Source organism: Haplochromis burtoni, unplaced genomic scaffold, assembly GCF_018398535.1.
Source record: "Haplochromis burtoni strain Fernald_Lab_line unplaced genomic scaffold, NCSU_Asbu1 Contig_262, whole genome shotgun sequence".
In the NCBI taxonomy this organism is placed as follows: domain Eukaryota; kingdom Metazoa; phylum Chordata; class Actinopteri; order Cichliformes; family Cichlidae; genus Haplochromis; species Haplochromis burtoni.
Genome location: NW_024582623.1, coordinates 361092 through 385826, shown reverse-complemented (window position 1 = coordinate 385826; position 24735 = coordinate 361092). Strand labels below are relative to the sequence as shown.

General features: G+C 41.2%; 3 protein-coding genes across 3 annotated transcripts in view; 1 reads left to right on the top strand and 2 right to left on the bottom strand.

Moving 5' to 3' along the window:
• The window catches only part of LOC102300568 (WASP homolog associated with actin, golgi membranes and microtubules), an 18859-nt gene extending 13008 nt beyond the window's left edge, over positions 1–5851 (bottom strand). The window contains exons 1-4 of the mRNA XM_005943270.2: positions 5184–5851; positions 3373–3546; positions 1533–1683; positions 1156–1325 (exon numbers count right to left, since the gene is read on the bottom strand). Of these exons, the coding sequence (XP_005943332.1) occupies positions 1156–1325; positions 1533–1683; positions 3373–3546; positions 5184–5759 (1071 nt within the window). The 5' untranslated portion in view covers positions 5760–5851. The remainder of the gene's footprint in view (positions 1–1155; positions 1326–1532; positions 1684–3372; positions 3547–5183) is intronic.
• A 16-nt stretch (positions 5852–5867) lies between these two features.
• On the top strand, positions 5868–12728 carry LOC102300886 (fibronectin type III and SPRY domain-containing protein 2). The gene is made up of 13 exons (XM_042227466.1): positions 5868–6370; positions 6438–6668; positions 6914–7009; positions 7237–7470; positions 7633–7655; positions 8556–8677; positions 8932–9096; positions 9232–9366; positions 9515–9668; positions 10351–10484; positions 10813–10945; positions 11023–11199; positions 12121–12728. The coding sequence occupies exons 2-13, from the start codon at positions 6486–6488 to the stop codon at positions 12368–12370; spliced, it is 1806 nt and encodes a 601-aa protein (XP_042083400.1). The 5' UTR covers positions 5868–6370; positions 6438–6485; the 3' UTR covers positions 12371–12728.
• LOC102301404 (KH homology domain-containing protein 4) lies at positions 12696–23459 on the bottom strand. Its single transcript, XM_042227467.1, has 14 exons — positions 23260–23459; positions 22063–22327; positions 21846–21965; positions 21633–21709; positions 21365–21417; positions 21032–21237; positions 20287–20495; positions 19696–19756; positions 19373–19430; positions 18910–19145; positions 18522–18626; positions 14270–14355; positions 14071–14189; positions 12696–13600 (listed from the first exon to the last, which is right to left on the bottom strand). Exons 1-14 carry the CDS (start codon positions 23286–23288, stop codon positions 13470–13472), a joined length of 1755 nt encoding a protein of 584 aa, XP_042083401.1. The 5' UTR covers positions 23289–23459; the 3' UTR covers positions 12696–13469.
• Positions 23460–24735: the final 1276 nt, after the last annotated feature.

The following is a 24735-nucleotide window of genomic DNA, read 5'->3' as shown; positions in this document are numbered from 1 at the left end:
CACACACACACACACACACACACACACACACACACACACACACACACACACACACACACACACACACACACACACACAAGATAAATCTGACATAAAAAATTAAGCATTTGTGATGAACTGCCTGTCTGAAGACAGTTTAATCTCTGCAAGCTTTCATGCTGTGATGAAATGAGCTGAAACCAGCAGCTACCTGCAGCATGTGCCATGCATGAGCTTTTGCATTCAAAGCATTCAAAATACAGCCTTAAAATGCTCTTAATTATGTCGAACACAAATACACACACTGCTGGAATATGACACAGCTGCCACAGAGACTGAAGCGGTACACTCACGCAAACATCTGGGATACCCGCAGGCATACTGGCACGCTCTAAAGAGTCACCGAGCTGTGTTGCCACCAGCGCAAGAGTTTGCGTAGGTGTAGCTCGCTGATCTCGTTATGAACACTCGCACACAGCTGCAGATGTAAAGGCTCGGGTTGATTTCACAGTGACGGATGACGCCAGCGTCCTCAAACCTGACTTTTTTTTTATTATTTAAAAAGCTTAATGGGATGGGAATGCAGCCGTGTGAAGGTAAAGGTGTTGCGGTTGTTCTCCTTGCTCTTTTCAAGAGCTCAAACGCACAGCATGACCCCCGTGAAGCAGCAAGTGATCCGGTGCCGTACCATCCCGAAAAATGCCGTGATCCTGACATGAGAAACATCCTCCCGGTGCAGTCACACATTTGTGTGTAGCTGGCACATTTTGAGTATGCATATATGCACCCAGACACACTCACTTATTCATGTGTGGAGGGTTTTTTTTGTGATCGGGATGGGGGTGTATTGAGGGGATTCTCTATGTTTTCAGAGAACCTTTATAAATAGATCAAAAGGAACAGAGCAGCCACAGACTCACATCAGACTGGAGTACCGAGTGAATGATACATGAGAGCGAGTAGGCACCGTGTCACATCTCTACTGACTTACAACCACTACAAAAGCAGCGTTGGCCTTGGCACGGAAATAAAGACATGAATGATAACTAAAGTCTTACAACTGCACCACACTCTAGTAAGATGTTACCGAATGTGCTGAGTCATTACAGAACCACTGGAAAAGCAGCTGATACTAATGGAAAACAAGAAAGAACGAAAGATAAAATGGACACGCACCCTCTCCTTGATGCTGTCTTTCTTGCGGCTGAGGCACATCTCGGTGGCTCTCATGTGCTGCAGGGTTTCTTTGGCCAATAGGAAACGGAGTTTTTCCAGCCTGGGAGCCGCTGACGCCCAGGCAGCGGGTCCAAAACGACACTTATCCTCCTCCATCTGTTTCACCATACCTGGAAATGTGCACAAGGAGCTGTCGTGTATATATAAAGGTTATAATTTTTTCCTTACAAGTGTGAAATGAATCCCATAGCGTAATCATGGAGGCTTTTCTTTTAAAACCATTTCCTCTGAAAACAATCTTTTTGGAGGTTTTGATCATTTACACATTTCATAATTAACCGAAACATCCACGCAGATATAAACACAGCAACTTATACCAGCCAGAGCCTTTGAAGTCTGTGCAAAGTAGGTGACAGTGATGTCCTGAATCGAGGCGACTGCATCCTCTGCTTTTTTCCTCCACTCCTCCGCCTCCTTTTCCAGAGCTGCAATTCTCTTAGGACCCAGTTCCTCAAACTCCAAAGACTTCTGCAGACAACCACAGCAAGCAAAACGGTCTTTACTCAAGGGCTTACCTGTCCGTAAGAAGTATGTATTAACTGTGCATTCATGGGAGCTTTATTCATATTTGGATGAGTGTAAAAACAAATTCTGACCTCTCTTTTCCCTCTAAGTGGACATAAATATTTTCCCTACACCACGCTCACTTTTTACATGTCATTCCCCTTGCTTTCTCCCTAATTTCCTGATACTCTTTACTGTCCTATCAAAATAAAGGCTAAAAATTCCCTTTAAAAAATAATGTTCTTTAACCTACATCACAGAGTTTGAGAACCACACTGGACATAGTGATGCAACAGGTCAGTCTATTCATGAGTGCTGTGTGTGGCTCAGCAATAACAAATGAACCAGTTAAGAGTGAAAGAGACCTTTATGTGATCACTAGAGGACGTATCGGTCAGTGCTGTGCAAAAGTCTTGAGCCAACTCTCTTTCTTTATGTGCTTCCAAGGAGTCAGACTTAGAGAAGACACCTAACAATGCCACATGAATTACTGAAGCATGGAACAGTGTTTACACAGAAGAGACAACTTAGTAAAAAAACATTTTATTCATTGTGCTATTAGCTGAAGACTTAGCAGCAGCTCAGCATCATGTACAGTGTGTCCTTAAAAAGACTGGGTAAGTGGAGGACAAAAGAAGAAGTGGCAGGTCTAAAATCTGTCTACAGCAGGTAAACAGCATGTGGAAGTCATGTCTTTAAGAAACAGGAATACATCCAGCAAAGTCCTGACACAGGACCTGAGAGATCCTTGTGATGTTTTAGTTGATCCATCTACTGGTCAACGAAGTAAAGAAGCGATTCTTAAGGAAGGGAAACAGGGAGAAAAGGCTGAGGTGTGCCAAACTACATAAGAACTAGACTGACAAATCACTGACAACAGATCTTATGGAGTGATGAACCCAAATTTGACATTTTTGGTTCAAATCACTGTCAGTGAGTGTTTACAGCCATCTATAAAACACGGTGGAGGCTCCATCGTGGTTTGGGGCTACGTTTCATTCAGAGGCGTTGTCAAAACTGCTGGAATTATGAACACAGAAAAGTACCATCACATTTTGGTCCATGTTATCAAGAAAGCACCTAATTGGCAACGCCTTCATTTCTCATCATAACAATGATCCCAAACAAACTGTGAGTGCAGTAAAAGTATACCTGGATAGAGAAACACATAATAAAACACCATCAGTCACAGACTGGCCTCCCCAGAGCCTGGACCTCAACTTTACTGAAGCAGTGCGGGATCAGCTTGACAGATAACAGAACAAAAGGCAGCAAACATCCAAAGAAAAGTTTTGAATGTCCTTAAAGAAGCCTGGAGAATTATTCCTGAAGACTACTTAAAGAAATTACGAGATTGTTCAGGCTGTGTTGAAGAAACTTTGTACAATTCTAACAAGCTTAAAAGTCAATCTCTGTTTTTGCCTCACATACTGTATATTTTAGCTATGTTTATATGTTTTGATAAATCACTGCAATATTTCACATTTTCCTAGCAAAATATAAAGAAATGAGGGGGTGGCTCAAGACTTTTGCACAGTATTGTAAAATCCTCCCTTTTTTTATTTTCATCAAAATCTTAAATTTCTGATATTAACACTAAGTACATCCCCTGCATATAATCGTGTACAACATTCTGACAACGTGTGTATTTACAAGGATGTCCATCTTGTAAAGGCAGGCCAGCTCTCTCATGTCCCTGAAAGGCTGAAGCAGGTACTGGAAGAAAGTCGTGGCGACAGTCGCCAGGTCCTGGTAGGCCTCGTCTTCTTCCTCGTAGATGCTGAGCAGCATGACCATCCTGTCAGCACCGCTGTGACTTTGTAGCAGCTGTGGAGACAAAAAAAAACATAAACACCATGATCTGGGTTTACCCTGAGCACACAGCTTAGTTTTGCTCTATATGACTTTTCATACTCAGAATGAACCAATCCAATCCGTGCCAGCTAACACAAGAGTCGATAACTAGGCCTTTCAGAATACAACTTGGGTGGGCTGAAGGTAGACTTGTGAAGACACTTCAAGATGAGGTTAGTGGTTGAACACCACGGGGATTCTTGGACCTGGTTCTGCGGTGTTGACCGCTGAAGTCAAACAAATTCAGGTATTAAAAAACATTTTATGTGAGAGTGATGAAATATTTGGAACTGAGACTTTTTTTTTTTGGAGAGTGAGATCTTGGTTAAGAAAATGTTAAATGGCTTGGATTCAAAATATGTAAATAGTTGGAAAATCAAGTGTTATCTATGCCCTGACATCTTCCAGCATACAAAGGGAACAATGTTTGCTTTAGCCATTAAAAACAATCAACACAGCACCACAAACCTGCATCTGAGACAGCATAAGCAAAAGCTGGATAGGATGTCATAAAGGTATCATTTACAGCAGAACCGTAACAGTGGTTTATGTAGACATAATACCGGCACCGAGTACAGATTCTGATACATTTATTCTACTCGTAGCGGTGCCATCAACAGTTTTTCTTACAGGTCCACTTGCTCGTTGTTTCTGTGACCAATTCTTGATCAGAACCTTACAACTGTGTAAGGAAACAAACCAGCACAACAAGCACATTTTCAGCTCAGCGAGCTACATCATGATGTCTGTGGAAACAGGTACAGTGTGGGCATGTAAAAACTCAGCTACCATAACTCAGACCACATTATTTTGATAAAAGGACATGATAAGCTTGGAGGCATGCATTCCAGCGATCTCCAGTGGATCTCGAATGGAACTAGATTTCTGTTTTGATGTCAAGCTGACGTATTATGCTCTTCAAATGCTTCATTGGTCTATTGGCTGTCATTTGACTGCTTTTACTTCCATTTGCATGTGAAACAAACTAAACAGAGCTAGGTTAAAGCAGCAAACAAAGACCGGTGCTGGTGGTGTTGCAACATCTAGAGCCTTGGCTGGAACAGCAGCTGTGGTTTGCTGTGTCATGGTAGACCTGATTTAGGCTCACACCACCACTTAGAGGTGCTAATATGGCAGACTAGACCTTTAAACTTCTTGGGATTAGAGAGCATGCAGTCTTTCTCAGACTTCAGACTTCAGGGACTCATGTTTCTAAGGTGTTGTAAGACTTCTATCATAGATGGGGCACCAAACAGATACAGGGCCAGTGTTGCTGATACCGATGCCAATACTTTTGCCCTATAAAATGTAGATTACAAAGGGGAGAGCAGTGTGCCATGATTACTGATTGATTCATCATTAATTTACACATTCTGAACACATTTTAATGACCACTAAATCACTGTGATTTTTACTTTCCACATTAATTAATTAACACAAGGTGTTTGGAAACAGATTTTCTGGAGACCTGGAATGTAAATGTGCCTGCCTCTAAAACACATTTATTTAACAAAATCCAGTGGGCATACTGCACTTAGGGAACAAAAACAGTCTCAGTCCTATCGCGTTGGTATCGATATTAGATCGATCCGCCCACCTCTACGCCTCACCTGTCTCAGGTGACCCTTGGCCCTTGACATCTCCTCCTGCAAGCTTTTCTTTTTGAACTCCTGTAAATTCTCAAAGTACTCCTCGACATCTCGGTCATCCTGTGCGAACAAAGTGTCGAGAACGATCTTCCGTCCGCAGAGGTCAATAGCGGTGCTGAAATACTTCTCGAGTTTCCTACACGGGGTGTCATAGTCCCTCTCCTCGTCATTGTCTGGACCTGATCTCCTATTCAGGAAGAGCAAGTCCCAAATGTTGCCCTCTTCAAACTCCGTCAAATCCGGGAAGCAGCCTCCCAGGACGTCGGCCACGCAGGTGAACTGCTGGTGGACGTGCTTCAGATCGCTGACGGAGAAGAGTCCTGCCCAGCTCATCTGAGGGTCGTCGGCGGCAGGCTCGGATTTGCGCTTCTGCCGCTGTAACGTCCGGTTATGGCAGGTGACGGCGAACTTACACTCGATGACGTTCCACTGTACGATGAAGCCCAGTTTAAAGGCCTCATCTTCCTCAAATATGTTGCTTTTAACGGCCACCCACCCCTCCAGACTGTCTAGCCGCTCACACTCTATGCTGTTCATCTTAAAAAGAGATATTTCACCCTGGCCGAGAAGCTGCTGGCTCTGTTTACAACGTCCGCCATTTGTGTGACGTCAGTTGCCTTCACCAGCCCCGGAAGTTATCGGTCAATATGAGCTAACGGTTTTACTAACACAGATATCTACCTTTTAAAGAATACGCTGTTTTGACAAAAAATGGTAACCACGAAAAACCTAGACTGGGTCACTAAGAGCAGGCGGGTCCCATTACAGAAATTTCTAATCCAATGCGTTTGATATGTCTTAAACTAAAGTTTACGAGGAACCTTGAATGCACCATAAGCCTCTGGTACTGCCTTTAACTTTGACCTTTAAATCACATGTTCGGGGATTTCCAAATCCTAAAAATTAAAGCATTTAACTTTTAGTTGTTGTTCCTTTACAATGTCAGCATATCTCAGACCTCTGCAGACTTTCGACCACGTTTAATGAATCTATTTCATTAATAACGAACTTCCTGTGTAGATGTTTGGCATGCCTGTGAAATGTGAGCAAACACAGTCCCATCTATTTCTGTCACTGCTGTCCTGCCGGATACTGCTGCTGGCCTGAAAAGGCTGTCTAAGAACCAAACGGCTCCCTTAAATTTTCAGGTAAATTTGTTATCAGCTGCTTGCTCACTATAGCAGTTCTGCTTTGTTAAATTCTCCTCCGATGCAGTTTCAGGACACTACTTAAGCCTCAGTCCTCGCCTGAGTCCTTGTCATCATGGACTTGTATGAGATCAGAGGAGGCAGGCTGGGTGTAATTGCAGAAGAAGCCGAGCTCCAGGAGTTAAGCAGAGAGTCTACTGCTATGGAGACCTACAATGTAGGCTCACCTCCATCTCCCACTGCAGCAGAAGATGGAAGTGATGGTGAGGAGGATGCTTTTAAGGAGGGAGAAACTGAGGTGAGGACACTAACTACCTCTGTTCAGCCACAGTCGTCTCATTGCATTTAATCACTTCTCTGAGAGAATGCCAACACAATACAGAAGAGTAAAATGAATAGCTGAGTGAGGGGAAACATCTGATTAAGATACACTCATAGTAAACAGCAACATAAACTCTTAACTGTTACCCCTCATTGTAGTCTGTGTTGCAGGTTTGAATTAAATGTGAAAAGAGCTCAAGCTTGCGTCATGACTGCTTTCAGGGGGAGATCATCTTGATTCGCGATCAGCTGCAAGAGAAGGTTGCAGAGATGGAGAGCTTTGCTGGTCATCTGGAAGAGATCTTCCTTACAGTGGAGGTACTACTCAAACGTCTAGTCTGATCTCCTTTGTTTTGACATAACTTTACTGTTTTATTATCATATGAATATGCAGAGATGCTTTTTTCCTTTTTTTTTTACTCATAGACAGTAATAAAGTCATCACAAGCCCATTTTATTACATCAAATTGTTGTTTTTTTAATTTGTTCTTTCCTGTAAAACAAATGTGTTACACTCTAACTCTCTCATATTATTGCACGTACAGGAGAATTTTGGCCGTCAAGAGCAGCACTTGGAGCAGCACTACAATGACGTGCTGCAGACACTGTCTCAGCGACAGGATGAGAGCGCGGCAAGGTTGGAGGAGGAGAAGAAGAGTAAGCTGGAAGCCCTGTACGGTCAGCTGCTGGCCTGTGGTCAGGCACTCGATGCCTCCAAGGAGCTCATCGAGACAGCGCAGGAGGTCTACCGCAGCCAGGACAAGAGGCTTCTTTTGAAGGTGATAAATGACTCCACTGGATCATATTTGCAGATGGCCCCAAAAATAAATAAATAAATAAAACATGGCCAGCTAATGCAATTGTGGATATGAAGCATTGATTAGCATTTATTCATTTATTTATTTTGCTATTGAAATTATTTCTTTGGATTTTATTGACAGACAGTTATGCCCACAATTAAAAGGTAAGCATGAGGCTGCACAGTGAGTCTGCACAGTGTGACACTGCAGGTGTGATATTAAGAGATCGAGCATCAATAACATGTGAGATTTGTCTTCCCTTTAGTTTCAGACTTTAGTTTTATTTAACTTGATATATTTTAAAATCCCAGTTGAAGGTCCACTTACTGAACTTAGCAAATAAAAACAAAAAAAGAACCTTGAACCTTGAACCTAGCACAAAAAGTAAAGAAATTTGTATTTGGTCAATTATTTTATTTATTTATTTTTGTAAGGTTGCTTCCTGCCAATAGACCTATACGTTGGAAAGCCTGTTTATTTCCCCTTAAATGTAGCCACATTTATTAGGGAAAATGCATTTGTGGGCTGAGCAGCAGAGTTGAGTATGTGGGTCGCGCCCGTGAAACACTTGTCAAATTTCCTCTTCCAATACCAGTCAGCTTATTCTGCTACTGACTCTGGTTTGGCGTAGTTTATTGGACTGGATGATTAAAGTCTGAAGAAACAATTTATTCATTTAACAAACAGGGCCCTGAGTAGCACGTGGAAGATCCACACACAGCCACAACAGCCTGGCACCTCCTCCTCATGCTGGTCACCAGCTTGGTCACACGCTGCTGTGGGACGGCATCTCAATATGGTTGTGTTGGCTGACTTGCGACAAATGCTGTTAAACTGACAATATGTCTTGTTTCTTCAGACTTCAATCATTCATATTCATTCATGGGCACAACCCACAGACACAACTCTGCTGAACAAACTCCATCCACTGTACAAAACATGCTTGCATGCTTGATGAAAAGCACGTAAAGTATTTATTTTATGGTCAAATTTTGAACATTAGCCTGATAACGCACTGCACGTTTTTTAAAATCAGGGCTTTTTTTTGTTCTGTACCACACTAGAATCGAGGAGTTTGCCAAAGACGAGGTTGACCTCACGCTGTCTACATGTCTTGAATTCAACACACCGCTCGCTGACCTGTCGGATGTCAAAACCATGATGGACTCGATCAACGTTGTTCCAGGTCTGAATCTACAAATAGCCTCCTCTGGTTCACTTTCCGCCTCCTTCTCTGTCACTTGAAAAATACAAATCTAGCAACACGCCGTGTCTTGCGTCACTGAAAATGAGAATCCTAATAATAGGAATCACACAGAGGTGTCAGTGTTGAGCTTCAACCAGAACAGAGCTGTCTTAACATTTAGATTTTTGTACTTTAAAAAGACTTCTTGATAACTGTGCTGAATTTACAGTGAATCTCTATCAAACAACCCCCAGCTCCATCTGCCCCAGTAATCAATCCCCAGATGCCCAACTCTGCCACTCAGACATCCCTGCGCGTGTGCTGGAGCTTGTTCTCTGATGACACAGTGGAGTACTACGAGCTTTACTACAGGCCGGTGCTGGAGGATACACCAGCAGACAGCACCTTCACACCGCAGGGTATAAACCAGAGACGCTCCCTGCAGATGTGCACTGCATGATAATGTCACCATCTGCTGCTCAACTTGTATCTACTGATCTCCCTGAAAATATTGCAATCTAAAGGTGTGCTCATCTTTTTGTTTTTTATTTAAGTGAGCAAGGTAACGTTGAAGGAGACGCACTGCACTGTTGCAGATTTGCTGCCCAATGCTCAGTACGAGCTCTGGGTGACTGCTACCAATACCACAGGCATCAGCCCAGCCAGTGAGAAGGCCTTATACATGACGGGTAACAAATGTCACACTCCAACTATGTGAGGAGTTCTTAAACTTGTGGCAGTTTAAAATAATAATAGTTCTGCCACTTTCCTCAGCTTTGCAATCACTCCAAAGTGGTGTGTTGGTGGGAATAAAAGTCTAAATCCTCTCTCCCCTAGTGCCATCACCTCCAGTGATTAAGCAGAGGGAGTGCAGTAGCTGTCCAGAGGCTGCTCTGATCCGCTGGGAGTCAGGAAACACCAACCCCGTAGACTCCTACACGGTGGAGCTCAGGGAGATGGGTGCAGACGGCACAGAGAGCAGCATTACCGAGTAAGAGGTGTTATTAACGAGACCGATTTGGCAAGCTCAAAATTTAACCGTGCCCTCTCCTTGAAATCTGTCACTTTGAAAAGGCCGCGCCTAGAGTTAAAGTTAAAATAGCTCGGTAAAAATAGAAGCGCTTCGCTGGAAACGCAGAGCTTCAAAGACGCAGTACTCCGTGATATTAGGCTCCACTGGCTTTTTCCTTTGATAAGGCTTTTGCTTCAAAATAAACAAGCTGGTGTTAGTGCTTGCCTGGGAAGTTTTGTTTTTTTGAGGTCCCATGGATATAGAGCTGCTGAATCAAGATGCACTCTGTCCTAGAAAATCTATTCTTAGCTTCAGCCCTTGCAGTGCTGTTGGCCTCAGCTAGAATGCTGTGCCCACATTTGGGGTCATTTTCATTTCTTATCCAGTCGCTCTGGAGAACACTTTAAACATTTATCTGTGCAGTAAACTATCTTTTTATTATGAATTTTTTTTCAAGGTAGACTTAAAGAAAATGTTCAATTATGAGTATATACAAATATAAGTTTCTGTTTAACCACCAGAATTTCAAGGTGATCTTTCAGTGATTTATGTTTTGGTAACCATACAAAATACAATACAGTTCACAAAGTGATCAGTGTTCTGCATTTACTATATATTTAAAGGAAGACGCGTGACCCTCATGTCTCAATTACAACCCCAGGTCTATTGTAGCAGTGCCCACCTGTCAGTGTCTGATCCAGCTGCAGCCAGGACAACGTTACCTCATCTCTGTGAGAGCGGTCAACATCGGAGGGCCCAGTGACAGGAGTGAACCAATTACTATCACCACGACAGGTGAGAAACAACTGGGATCAGCGTTTTCATTATGCTTTTGGCTCACTCATAGGCGGTATGGACCTTATCGTTTAAAGCAGAACAGTTATGTCTGTCTGTAACTTTAAGCATCTACTTGTCGATCATCCCCATCATGTTTGAGACTCCTTTCGCTTAGAAAGAGCATATAAGTTTATTCATTGTTAGCCTTGTAGAAACAGAGGTTGCACGATTAGAATAAATCAATCTGATGTCCTGTGTTTAAGCCGTAGCTTAAATAAATATACCTTCTTACTACATACATGGATTCAGGCAGTCTTTGCAATCAAACACCCATTTACCTGTGCAGGTACGTTTTTCTATCTCCTGGAGGACACTGCCCATCCTTGCCTGTCCATCTCTGAAGATGGCTTCACAATCTTTTATGGAGATGAAGAACTTCCCATAAGTGCCATGGCCTTAGATGACAACACCTTTACCAGGTGCGAATAATGGGAACCTTGACTTATAAAGATGACTCTATACACTTGCAGATGTTTAAATGTCAGTGTCTTTACAGATGTGTAGCTGTCCTTGGGGATCTGATTCCAGTGCGAGGAAGGCATTACTGGGAAGTTGAGGTGGATGATGGGACAGAGTTCCGGATCGGAGTTGCCTATGAGGACACAGAGAGGAACTCGTATCTTGGGGCCAACAGTACCTCGTGGTGTATGAGACACATCCTGAGTCCATCCAGGTAGCAGTCAGTACCAGCCAGGGTTCTTTCATCAGCTTCACTGCTGAACACCCTGTGATGTCCTGTCAGTACTCTTTACACATTAGTACTCCTCCAAAATAACTGCACACCAGGGATCCTATAGGTAAACTATGCCTGTGAACAACGGTTTAGCAAATATACAAAAGCATAACTGCTGAACCGCAAAATACTTGTATCCGATTACTGTAACAAAGTCCCCATATATTTCATATTAATCATCTCAGTTTGAACAGCGTCTGCGTGTTTTCAAGACAAGTGCTGTAGTAGCTTTGGTTTTCTGCTCAGTCATTTTTCTTAAAATATACTTGTTCCCTGAAAAGAAGCAGACATTTTCACAGGACTCCACAGACCTAATAGATGCAGACTTTTCCACCAATCTGATAGCAGAATTAACATGCGGATCCTCTGAGGGCCTACTATTGCAGTTCTCAGAAACTGGGCCAAGACTTTATTTTTAGCATTCAGAAATTTTCCCTTTCCTAAGCAAAAAAAAAAAAAAAAGAAAAAAAAAAGTGCATCCGTTCTGTGTGAAACTAAGCCCATTGAAGGGAGAAAAGCCCACAGCTGAATATCTGTTACTTTATAATAGTTTCTATGGCAACTCTTCTTGGAACAAAGCAGGACAGATGAATTATCACATTTAGCGAGTCATTCGCAGCAGCATATCACACGAGCCCTGAATATGGCTCCCATTGTGGGCATCTTCTTGTTGATTCTGCCTACGCACAATTTAACAAGCACATTTTTCATTTTCTTTAAGCTGCAGCCATTTGAAATCCTGCTGTTGGCTCATTATTCAGCATCTGCTTTCCTAATGGCTGACAGAGCGGGAAAATCATCAACAGTATGAATAAAATTGCTTTTTGACACACTCAATAATAATGCTTCTCCCTTTGTTAGGCATAAATACGAGTTTCTGCACAACGGCTGGAGTCCTGACTTGAGGATCACTGTGAACCCCGTACGGATTGGAGTGGCACTCGACTACGACAGAGGGACTCTGTCTTTCTTTAACGTAAATCTGGAACAACATCTGCACACCTTCCACTGTCACTTCCAAAATTACGTCCACCCCTGCTTTAGCCTGGACAACCCGGGAGCGCTTACTGTACACAACAGCATAGAAGCTCCTGAATACACATTCATCTGACATCAGAAGTATCAAGAAGAAATAAAAACCCAGGCAACAAGGACAAAACAATTATCGACTTTAATACTTACCAAAGTGCTCGGTGACATCGAACAAAACCAATGTTTGTAACGCCAATCTCCATTAAAAACTGAACTTTCTCACTAAAGACAACACACTGCTTTCAAATGTTTTTATTATAGTATTCCATGGGAACAGGCATACACCATTTTCCAAGATAAGAAAAGGTTTCACTAAATTGTACAATATTTAAACCACCTGTGACTGCAGCAGACTTGAGTGTTTAAGTCCAAAGGGGGAAATAAGGAGCTGTCTTTTCTTTGCGCTCCCACCAAAAAAAAAAAAAAAAATGCATTTGAGAAAAAAAATTAAAGGGGGAAAAAAACCCAATTGAAATTATAATACAACTATATTCACATATGTAGAAGGAAAGTCCACCCAGAATACTTCCACACACTGTATAAAGTGGCTAATGATGATGTGTTTGAATTTGCAATCAGATCACTATTTCATAAAAAAAATAAAATGAAAATAAAAAACCCACAAATGTAGCCCAAAGAGGTGTGACATTTTAACATAAATCCACATTGACGCTGAAATAGTTCGCATCTAGACTTCTATATTTACATTTTCTACATAGGCAGCAGAAAGTTTGAATTCCCCCCCCCCCCCTTACTTTACTCCCCCTCCCCAAAAATAACCTATTTCCACATGTGTCCTTTTTTTAAAGCATGTTACGAATGCTGTATGAAGACCGATGGGCTTTGAAGGTTGGCTACCTGATCTAAAAGGTATGTCAATAGTAAAAGGGGTACACTAACTTTCAAAGAACTGTCTCCAAGATCCTGACAGAGCTTAAAATTAAAAATGCATCTGTTCTGAAAAACGGAAGAATAAAAAGGACTCTCCCCTGCTTTGTGCGAAGGCAGTTGTCAGCAAATATATTTGTCTTTGTAGTAAATGTGGTGTAACATGCCAGAACAGTGTATGATACAAGGGTGGACTTTTCCTTTGATGCGGTTTGAGTTTGTGAAACTTGCTGATCTACTGAATGTGGTCTATGAATGTCCTGGACAGTGGGGATGGGACGGGGCAGAGGTTATGAGTTATCTGTCTTACTGCTACGGCTCCTCTCCTCCTCTTCATCGGAGGAATCCCCTCCGTAGGGCACTAACCCTGATGTATCAGTGAACACTTTAGGCTTCTTCTCGCACACCTCGTCTTGAACACCTGCAAGAGCACAATAAAGGGAAAAAAGAAAAATGGAGAGAGAGAGAGAAGTAGAAGAAAGGTGGGAGATATGAGCAAGAGAAAAAGAGAAAAGAGAAGGGGGGTAGACAAAGCAGGAGAAGAAAACAAAAAGGAAACCCATTGAGGAGCCCCATATTAGCGGTGGTTTTTGAGTTCGTTTGATCCACAGCCAGGGGGGGGGAGATATCAAATGAAACGGCAGCAGATCACACATCCATAACAGGCAGGTCCAGGGACACATGTTGAGAGAGAAAACAAGGGAAAGACAAAAAACATATACAAGAAGAGCATGTTAGTGAGTTTCACCAGCGGAAGGTTTCACACAGGTCTCCACTCCTCCCCCATTGCTCCACGGGGGGGAGATGCCATTTCATGTAACAGACAACACCACAGAAGAAATATCTGAGTACTCAGGCTCTCAGAGTATTAGGAAATAAAGAACAGCATACCCAATGACGCGGTGCTGCTGGGCAGACTCGCTGGATCATCCGTCACGGCATCTCTTGGCCTTTTGCGTGCAACAGCGGCAGGAGCCACGCAGGGAGGTGGCGGGGGAGGCATCAGAAACCTGAACAGAGAAAAATATGAATATCTACGCTACACAAGACTCACGAAGAACAAGGGAAAAACGATGATCTATGAGCAGACCTTTCTACTTCTTTCTCCTCGCCAACACTGGGTGCAGGAAGGGTGGACTCCTGATGAGTTGGACCCTCTGGAGAGATGGCGTAGGGCTAAAAAGACAGAACATTCAAGCCTTTTTACAAACTTTCAAAAGAAAAAGCTTGTCTCAAAAGAAAATTATTTTAGCATGTGAAAACCTTGGAAGACACTCAGAGCTTCCCATTTGCTTCAAGTTATTTTGATACTCGGCTAAGGCTGCAACAAGATCCAGCAAGTTTGCTCACTTACAAAGAAATGAACAGTTGCTAATTTTTATGGTAGTTCCAATGTAATGGAGAGAAACCAGGAAAAAAAAACCTATTCAATTTTTCAAGTTATAGACTATCCCATAAAACCCGGATCCCACAGATAGGCTGTGTGGCACAGAGATGACAAATAATTACTCCTGATCTCATTCAACTCATTATGTGTATCAAGCAAACCTGTCCAGTTACTTCAATTTAAACCTGTCCACCATCATGAGCAAGACCAAACAACAGTGCAAACATGGTGACAAACTACAAAGACACATCTTACTACTGTCAAACTATACTTTGAGATCAAATATTCATTTCACTCATCTACATGTAAATCATTTCAGAACTTTTATGCAGTTTCTAAGTGAGCCAGCTAACAAATTCAAGCAGGGGATCAAATTAATATTTCCCCCGCTGTATAACAGACCTCTTGCATGGACAAAGGCATTAAAATCTTTAATATTCTTTTTTAAAATATCTGAATTTAAAGGCAGATCTATAGTAGGGAGCAACTAGAGAGAAATCTGCTTACAAATTACAACCCAAAGTGCTTTTGATGGGAGATGATAGGCACTACAGCTTCAATAAAGTTTGTTTTTGAACTGAGCACTGATAAAACATGATCAGATTTTCCTCCAAGCCAAAGTTGTGGCCAAATGCAATCAAACAAAAACAAAAAACCCCAAAACAAACCTGTTGTACTTTTCACATCTTTACTGAACAGTAATCTAATGTTATCTTCCTAATTGGAACATGTTGTTAGTACAATACAATTTTATTTATATAGCACATTTAAAAACCCGAAGGCACACCAAAGTGCTTCACAGTAATATGGAGAGTCAGCATAAGTCAATAACAGGGTACAAATCGGGCACAAGCACAGACAGCATAGAGGCACTAACAGACCAGAAGAGTTAGATAAATACAAAATCCGCTAAGAAGACAAAAACAGCAGTAAAATTAATAATAAAATAATAAATTTAATAAAACTTAAAAGATTTAAAAGTGTAAAATTTAAAAGATTTAAAAGGGTATTAACTGGTCAGGAAAGCCAAGTCAAATAGATATGCTTTTAATCTTGATTTAAAGGATTGGATAGAGTCCAAGGCTCGAATAGAAGCAGGGAGGCTATTCCAAAGGTTTTGTTCAGCTGAAGCAAAGGCACGATCGCCTATGGTCTTCAGTCTAAACTTAGGTTGGGCCAGGAGTAATTGACCTGCTGATCTTAATGCACGACAAGGAGTGTACAGATTGAGGAGGTCAGTGAGGTAGCCGGGCGCAATGATATTCAGGATTTTAAAAGTGAGTAGCACGATTTTAAACTCAACGCGATATTTGATTGGTAAGCAGTGTAGATCAACAAGACCCGGAGTAATAGGGTCAAATTTTCTAGTTCCAGTAAGAAGGCGAGCCGCAGCATTCTGAACGAGTCGCAGCCTTTGAAGAGAGAACAGTAGAGAGAATTACAGTAATCTAACCTGGAGGTCACAAAAGCGTGGATAAGTTTTTTCCAGGTCCCTGTGTGGTATATAATGCTTAGCTTTAGAAATCTGGCGCAGTTGGAAAAAAAAAACAAAACAAAACAAAACAAAAAAACAGATTTAACTACAGATGATACTTGCTTATCAAGCTTAAAGGAGCTATCCAAATAGAAACCCAGGTTACGCATAGAATCAGAGAGACAGTTAGCTAGGGGCCCCAGCAGGGCAACAAGCTGGTCTCGAGGAATATGGCTGTCGAACACCATAACTTCAGTTTTTTTCTCATTTAAAATGAGAGAATTATCTGACAGCCAATCTTTAACCTCTCTCAGGCAATCGTACAGGGAGTTCAATGATGCTGACAAATCATCAGTCAGTTGATGATAGATTTGAATGTCATCTGCGTAAAAGTGATAAGAAATATTGTATTTTTCAAATATGGAGCCCAAGGGTAGCATACACAAAGAGAATAATAGAGGGCCCAATACAGACCCCTGGGGCACACCACAACAGAGAGGGGCAACAGAGGAAGAGTATCCTCCCATCACAACAGAGAAGGATCTATCTGTGAGGTAAGAATTAAACCAGTTAAGGGCAGAACCCTTGATGCCTACAACATGCTCTAGCCTCCTCAAGAGTATATTATGATCAACCATGTGAAAGGGTGAAGACAGATCCAATAAAACTAAAACGGCAGGGCGACTAGAGTCAGCAAATACAAGAAGATCATTATAGACTCTTAGCAGGGCCATTTCAGTGCTATGGTGTGGCTTAAAGTCAGACTGGTATTTGTCAGTAATATTATTTGCAACTAAGTAAGCCTGTATTTGGAGAAAGACGGCTTTCTTTAAAATTTTTGATAAAAACGGAAGTTTCGAGTTTGGCCTATAATAGGACATACTTTAACTAGGGGTGCAACGATACACAAAATTCACGGTTCGGTTCGATACTTTGGTGTCACGGTTCGATATTTTTTCAATACAAAAAAAATGTTCATGCCTTTTTAATTTGTCATTTATTAAAATTATAAATATATATTTTAACTCAAAATTACAGTTTTTAAATTTAATGTTGCTGAAACAACAAAGTAATAAAAAAATAAATATATCTGATTGAGAAATCACTCATCTTTGGAAAAGAGAGTTTATTACAGAGAAATGGCTCTTTCCAAAATAAAAGATATACTATACGCTTCTTCTGGGGTATACTCTCAGCAGCATATTAAACATATCAGGTCCCCATAAGGAGAATTATGTGCTAACGGCGGTAAAGTTTGTAGCATGCGTGCTTGTTGTTTTTGTCTTCTTCCACTTGTCTTTGCACTAGGATGATGTCGGTGTAAATGTGCAGTCATATTCGTTGTGTTCCCACTAGTGCTGTCAGCGTTAATCTCGTTGAAATGACGTTAACTCCATAACACCGCAAATCTCCGTTAACGAGCTACCGGGGATCGCCCCGTGCATGGGGCTGGACGGCCAACACGTTAACGAGCAAACTGCGCTAACACACTAGTTCCCACCAATGTAATTGAGCATTGCGTGGCACATCCAACATACTGTTTTACTTTTGTCCATGACGCGCTTACCTTCAGGGTCGTACGTCACATGAAAACCAAAATAGTTCCAAACGCCAGATCTGAATGAGGGTGGGGGAGGTTCAATTTGCCATGTTGCAAGGAGAGCTTAACTTCTGTCTCGCTAGCTTGCCCTGCGCTCAGTGAATCTGCGTTCGACTACTCCGCCTAGGCTGCACTGTCGAGTGCAGATCCACTGAGCGGTCAACACAGACAGCATCGTCAGAAGTTGATAAAATAAATGAAAAATTTTGTATTGTTCGATACATATGTGTACCGAACCGAAAGCACTGTATCGAACGGTTCAATATCGATCCGAGTATTGTTGCACCCCTAATTTTAACACATACTTTTTCCAGCATGGGCTCTAAATGATCATGCACATGTAGAGTGGAACTGCTGGTGTTTTATTAGCACAATAGTGATTGCCTATATTTCTGACACCATTGAAAATCCGAAAACATAAATAGCAATGGCAGAAGTCACAGATCCCCTCCCCGTATTAATCTTTTTTTTTTTTTTTAATTAACACAGTGATACAGATGAAACTAATGTCTGTGATCAAAAAACACTGCTTAGCTCCGTTTGATGGTCATTTGTATTACAGACAATAACTTTCAGCTTAAACACTTGTGTAATTTGGTAAACAACTACTGTAACTCAGAAAACAGAAAGCAAAAGAGACGGTCAGTATTTATGCTGAACAAACTGAAACTAATATTTTCATACAATAATTTCATGAGCTATAATTATGTGTAATTCTGTCCAATGTTGGTTGTTTAGCAGTGATGCCTGAAGCTTCTCTGTTTAAGACCAGATGGACTAATCAGCTGCAATTCAGACAGGTTTATCGGTGAGTAATGGTCATGTTAAAATGGGCAGAATTATCTATTAGTGATATGTACAGATGTTACTCTTCAGCTAACCTTTTCATCCTTAGCCCCCTCCTGGAATTGATGCTTGGGACTTCCTGAGTCAGGGGGGGTATTTAAAGATCCTTCAGGCTCCACTGTCTCACTGCTGCTTGGATCCTTGGGTAGGGCAAAACCAACACATACACATTGATGCTGCCACAGGACTTTAAGAGAACTAAAACTCCTCCTAAAGACCTCGATGACTTTCATGTCTTATTGCACTTCTAGTGTAAACTTGCACTGAAACTGGAAACTGATTAATCTATTCAGTGGTTTTAGCTATATGATGTCACAGTTTTTGATGGCTCTTCCAACAAGCAATTAAAAATGTAGCACTCTAAATCAGCTGACTAATAAATGGGAACTTTAAGTAGTGGCAGCTTTAGACTTTTATAATTACCTGAACAAGATAGGGATGTGGTTTCCTAGGACACACCGGATACTGAACCATTGCCTGAGAAGATGGAGGGTTTGTCGACAAGTTAGAATGACTTGGGGGACCATTTGCCTTACTCCAATAACCAGTGGCTCCTGGATACGCTGAATAGCCGCCAGCATACCCATTTGCTGGGTAGTTATACCAGGACCCCTGGCTAGAGTAATTGCTATTAGGTGGAAATCCATGTACTGCGTATGCTGAAATGAAAGTATAGAACCCTGAGTTAATAGCACATATCACATGGATCAATAACAGGGTGTTTTGACAACTGTGACCTACTATTTCAAGCAATTGCTGAGCCACTAAAGACGTCACGGGAGGATTAATTACCACAAGGAGAACGAAGTTAGTCAGTACCTTACATTTGGTCACCCTGTTGGAATTTGCCTGTTTAGTTAAGACAAGACTTAAGAAGAATACTCACACTGTGTCGAGCCCGTGGCTGTGTATATCGACACCATACGTGCATGCTCAGCTCTCACCTAAAGAATGAAAGAAACATTAAAATGATGTAATGAACCAGACAAAACTGCAGTTCTATAATCAGAAAGTTTTGTGGGTAGGTGCAGAGCACTCAAAACCTATCTCTGGAGATCAGGTGGTTCACACTACCACTTTCACTTTTGGAGGTGGGTATCAGTGAAAACTATACGCTTTAGTAGCTTCACTTTCTTACACCTCCTGTAAGACTTTCATGCAATATAAATCCCCTCTGACACAAATACAGTGATAACAGTGTGTACTTACGGTTTCCAGGAGACTCTCTGTGAGTTTCTTTGCCGATTCCAATCCAGCTGCATTTGGGTGGCTGTAACAAAGGTCCATTGTTAAACAGGATGTAACAGACTTAGTAAAGGACTAAAGCCACATATTATCATTACATAGACCAACTGTGAAGCCAACACTGTGCCATAACCTTTAATACTTGTGCTTAATACGTGCTAGCTCAACTCACTGGCAAAGAAAAAACAAAAATAAGCTGCTAGACTGTTGGAATAGCAATAGGAAAGGTAATTTACAGGATTTACGTCATTAAAACTGTTTTTCCAGTTTCTACAGAAAGTTTTGTCTTTTCAAAAAGCAGAAATCTCCTTGGATGAGTTCTGTGCCTCTGGATCTCTCCCACATCAATCGTCTGAAGAGACAACTCTGGCCTACACCTGAACCATTTAGCACATGCTGCAGATGCGCAGTGTTCATCAGGTTAGTAAAACTAGCAAAAGCCATGCAGCAAACGACCATTCATCTGCAAGCAGGGCTCTAACACTGAAACCACACAGCACATACTGAATGTGTGTATATGTCATTTAACGACTCTTCCAATTAGAATGAACATACCTGATGTAGACATAAAGAGGTTCAAAGGACTCTCGTTTCGATGCTTGTTCTATGTAGCCAGAACCTTTTCCTCTGAGGAAGACTCGAGCTCCCGTCTCTGTCTGGATGTGACTCAGGTACGAACCTGCTGGACCCTCAACCTTTTCTTTCACATTGAATGAAGGCAACGCTTGGTCCAGACCCACAAAAATCTTTGTGTGCACAAAACTCTGAAGAGAAATAAAGACATGGTTACCTTACCAATACCATGTACCTTATGGCTGTTTAGTGAAATCATGCTTGACATTAGGCAGAAGTGCTTTGTAAGCAGATGCAGTAATCCAAGGCTTTTCACTGTAGACCAGGGACGTTCTCTCTGCTCCTTAATTTTGGAGGCAGGTATCAGTGAAAGCAACATAGTCTCCACTTGCTTCACTTTCTTTACCTCCACTCCCAATAACCTAGTCTGCATAATTAATTTTATATTTCATAACCCTAACTTTATCTTAGGTTTTGAGTAATGTAGCATTGTTATACACCCAAATAAACAATCCTACTACTGTGTGTCCCTCAGTTTACTGCCTGACTACAGAATCTTTCTCACTAAGCACTGTTAGTCTTGAACCTTTGGTTACAATGTACAGCTTATCTGTCTTTGTCCAATACTTAAGGAGACATAAATAACAAAATTAAAGATCAAGTTGTTGATATTTAGGGTTTGATGAGTTCACACAAATTTGACTTTATTTTTTAATCATCTGCCTACCCCTAAATGAGGAGCTGCTGGTCGATGACCCTGGGCTGGCACTGAAGTGGTATTGGGCATCCGTGGCACAGTAGAAGGAACGACAGGTCGAGGCGGCTGAGGGTAGAGAGTGAGCGGTGGAATTACAGGCACCTGCTGTCCCCCCGAGGCTGCTGAGGTCCTCATCACATCCTCAGAGATGATCTCCTTTATCCTGATTACAGCCTCTGTTGCAAAGAAAAGTGACTGATATTTGAGCATCTGCCACATCAATTGTTACATGCTGTGACATTTGTGAATTACATTAGATGATGTCAGCCTCAGCATATTAAGCCAATAAAATGTGCTACTTACTGTTGACTTGTTCTTGGGTCTTTCCCTGAACGTGCAAATACAAAGGTCTTTGTCTAAAGGAAAGAAAATCGGTCATGGACAACATTTTACACTCTTTATCACTGCAAAACTCATTAATTCAGGTTTGTCTGTTTACTTTTATTAGATGAACTTCACTATTCTAGTAAATAATTAATGTAGATTTTCTTAAGACACAATATGCAAATGGGTGGGAAGGGGGGGGGTCCCTACTTTGCAGAAACAAAGTATTAAGACTTGAAACACATACCCTGCTGCTATTCCCTTTTCAGTTTCTGTCATGAAATGACCTTTTGTTGAAACGATGGCTCCACTAAACTGTCGAATCTGAAAAAGGTAAAAGAAGATTTTAAAAAAAAAAAAAAAAAAAAAAAAGATATTTTAAGAGACAACTTGTTTTAAAAGTTCTTAAAGTGTGACAAAAGTGTTAAATGGAACACTGCTATGGTCACTTTCCACCAACCTCCTCCTGTGTTTTGCCTTTAGTAAGAAGGTCCCTGCAGTTGAGTGGTACATCATTTATGTCGACTTCAGTGACCACCATCTCTTCTGTAACAGCTGGCACAGGCACACTTGGAGGAGTCTAAAATATATGAAATAACACAGAAAACTTAAACTCCATTAATAACGACAAAAACATACATGATACAGTTATTCAAAGCAGCTCTCTAACTGCACACCTTTGCAAGTAATGGTGGAGGAGTCAACAGCTTTCCTTTTGCCATCAACATAGCATTTATTTTAGCAGCCATTGCTGCAGCCATTTCAACTCCTCCCTGAGGAGATTTTCCTCCCGTTTCTGGTGCCTGGGAAACTGTGCTGTTTGGTCCAGAAACGACTCCTGACAATGAGATAGGGTGGGCTGCATTTTCACTGCTCTTCTGCTGCTGTATGTCTACACTCTGTTTAGGCTGGGCTGGCTTATCCCAACGGCTGGTTAGGCACCTGAAAAAAAGATATACTATAACATATAACATACTATAACTATAATACTATAACAATCCAAGTTTATCAAATTATTTATTGACAGTATTCCTATACCTAACGCTTTTTCATCTTTATTTCTTCCTAAATGTTTTCCATTATGTCTTGGGAAATACTTTACTTTGTTTTGACACGTGTTACGCAAATAAAGTTATTATTATTTGCCTAAAATAAATATAAACAAAAAACAAATCCGTGACGTCAAATAAAAGGGGACTAGGTATTCTAACCTAAGGACAGCCTGAGAAATACTACATGAGCACCCATATTACCACTGTCTAAACCAGTCTTTGGAATTTCAAGTATCGGCACAACAATTTGTCTGTGCTATAACGATCTGTTTAGATACACTAATACATTGTGGTATCACAAGAAAAATTGCCTAACACTTCGCTGATGATGCTAAACAGTAAACGTGGTGAATAGCTGTTTATTTTAGCCAAACGTATTCCGCGTTACTAGACATCTCTGTCATACCGGTGCATTTCAATGTTTTAACAATCTTTCGTGTGTAAAATCTGTGGATTCTGGTAACGGTAGAAGCTGTTAGCTAACATATTAGCAAATAAGATGGCGTTAGTCATTGCTAATATGTTAGACGCCGAGAGCTAAGCTAGCTAGCTATCAAGTTACGATACGGTTTCACGAGTTTTTCCAATGAAATATAATTTTGGTGTACACTGAACACAAACTCAGAGTAACCCATGTATGTTGTTGAATTTTTTTAGCGTCAAATAACACCCTGCAATCTAACTTTTACTAACAGGCCATGGTAGTGCTGGCAGTTAGCAGATTAAGCTAACAAACACTAGCTTACTGTTCGGTGAACTCTGCAGTGTGGCGCTAGCTTGTGTAACGACTACTCAGTTCTAACAAACTAAACAGACACTCACGGTGTTTGCCCCGTCATTCCTGAAGACATAGCACAACTCCACTAAATAGATAGTAAATTGATACGGATACAGTACAAAAGCTACACGGCCTTAGCCATCGGTCTTCTTTCTCTCCTGCTCCGGCGATTTCTTCTGACGACTTGTCGCAAAGTCTGACTTGGCGGAAGCGCAGCTGTCCTCATGTTCTGGAAGAGTCTCTCTCACTTTCAGTAAGCTTCATAACAAATCAAGGCTCACCTGGTTAACGTAGCGTTATGCTAGCCTGTTGATTTAAAGTAAAGTAAAAGAAAAGAAACACATTAAAAAGTTTATTTTTTTCTCCCCCCAGCATCTTAAACAGCGCGAACACAAAGCGCTTATTTTCCCATTTTGCGTGCAATCTCAGGCCGAAAGCATCAAATACAACATGTCTGTCTTTTTGTACAGTTCCGCATTTGCTCGCGTTGCGTACCTTATTGTGTCTACACGTGAGACATTATGAAAATTTAGTGCCATATTTCTGCTGCCAATATTACCATGCACAAACCGTCCTGTCTTTGTTGTGTGTATGCTTGTACCTGCAGCTCAATGTTTAGTGCCTGTATATAGTAACCAGGCAATACATCCGTCAGACAGGCTATATATGGGTCAGTTTTGTTAAACAGACAGCTAGTATGACTGTACTTTAGGCACAGACAGTAAGAACTGGCAGCCTTCATGCATTTCCTTTAAGGACTTGGAGACTATGTTCAATGTAGACAAAAAAAACCCCCCAAAAACCCCATCCCACACATATTCACCTGTTCACACAAACAGCATGGATTAAGTGTGTGTTATGAGCAGTTTCTATAGAAATTAACAGTTTGTAACACTGTTAAAGAGGAAGAGGATGAACTTTAAATGACCCGTGTTTATATTTAGCTGACAAGGATCTCTAGCAGCAGCAGTGTGACTTATTGACTCCCATGTGCTGGGAAAGAAGTTGGAAGTTGAACTACATTGTCTGTAAAAAGGCAAAACCTTGAAGGGAGGAGGTTGTGGTGGATATATGGGTCGGCTAAGTGATGTAAACACTGAAGACTGTTGTTTATTTTCCATTTCCTACCAACCAGCAAGACCGTGTTCTTTCTCCAATACCTCAACGAAGCAGCTTAAAAAAAATAATTAAGGAGTATGTACTTTGAACCAGAGTTAAAAAGTCCTGTTTTAACCATATGTGGGAGGATCAAAAAGAAAATGAAAATAAGAATCTTACACGCGTCTTATTTTTCCTCGAGGTTTGTAGATTAAAAAGAAAGTGCTACAGAAAAAAAGTAGCCTCAGTCACATGTTACTGTGTTTGTTTTTTCACTATTTTATACTATATTGAAGTGGGTCACACGGGGTGTTATCCGGCTGCCATGTAGTTTGAGATGCTTCACAAAATGTTGAAAACCTTTTATTTAAATTAAGTCAAAAGAAAAGAATAAACTAATGGAAGTAACCTGAAGAGGCAGA

Excerpts from the sequence above, each read along its gene's own strand:
- LOC102300886 (XM_042227466.1), top strand. The coding sequence starts at position 6,486 with ATGGACTTGTATGAGATCAGAGGAGGCAGGCTGGGTGTAATTGCAGAA. Across the intron at positions 8,678-8,931 it reads CTCGATCAACGTTGTTCCAG|CTCCATCTGCCCCAGTAATC; the intron begins GTCTGAATCTAC and ends AACAACCCCCAG. Across the intron at positions 9,097-9,231 it reads CAGCACCTTCACACCGCAGG|TGAGCAAGGTAACGTTGAAG; the intron begins GTATAAACCAGA and ends TTTTTATTTAAG.
- LOC102301404 (XM_042227467.1), bottom strand. The coding sequence starts at position 23,288 with ATGTCTTCAGGAATGACGGGGCAAACACC. Across the intron at positions 21,238-21,364 it reads GACCCAAGAACAAGTCAACA|AGGCTGTAATCAGGATAAAG; the intron begins GTAAGTAGCACA and ends TCTTTGCAACAG. Across the intron at positions 19,146-19,372 it reads AGCCACGGGCTCGACACAGT|CATACGCAGTACATGGATTT; the intron begins GTGAGTATTCTT and ends CTTTCATTTCAG.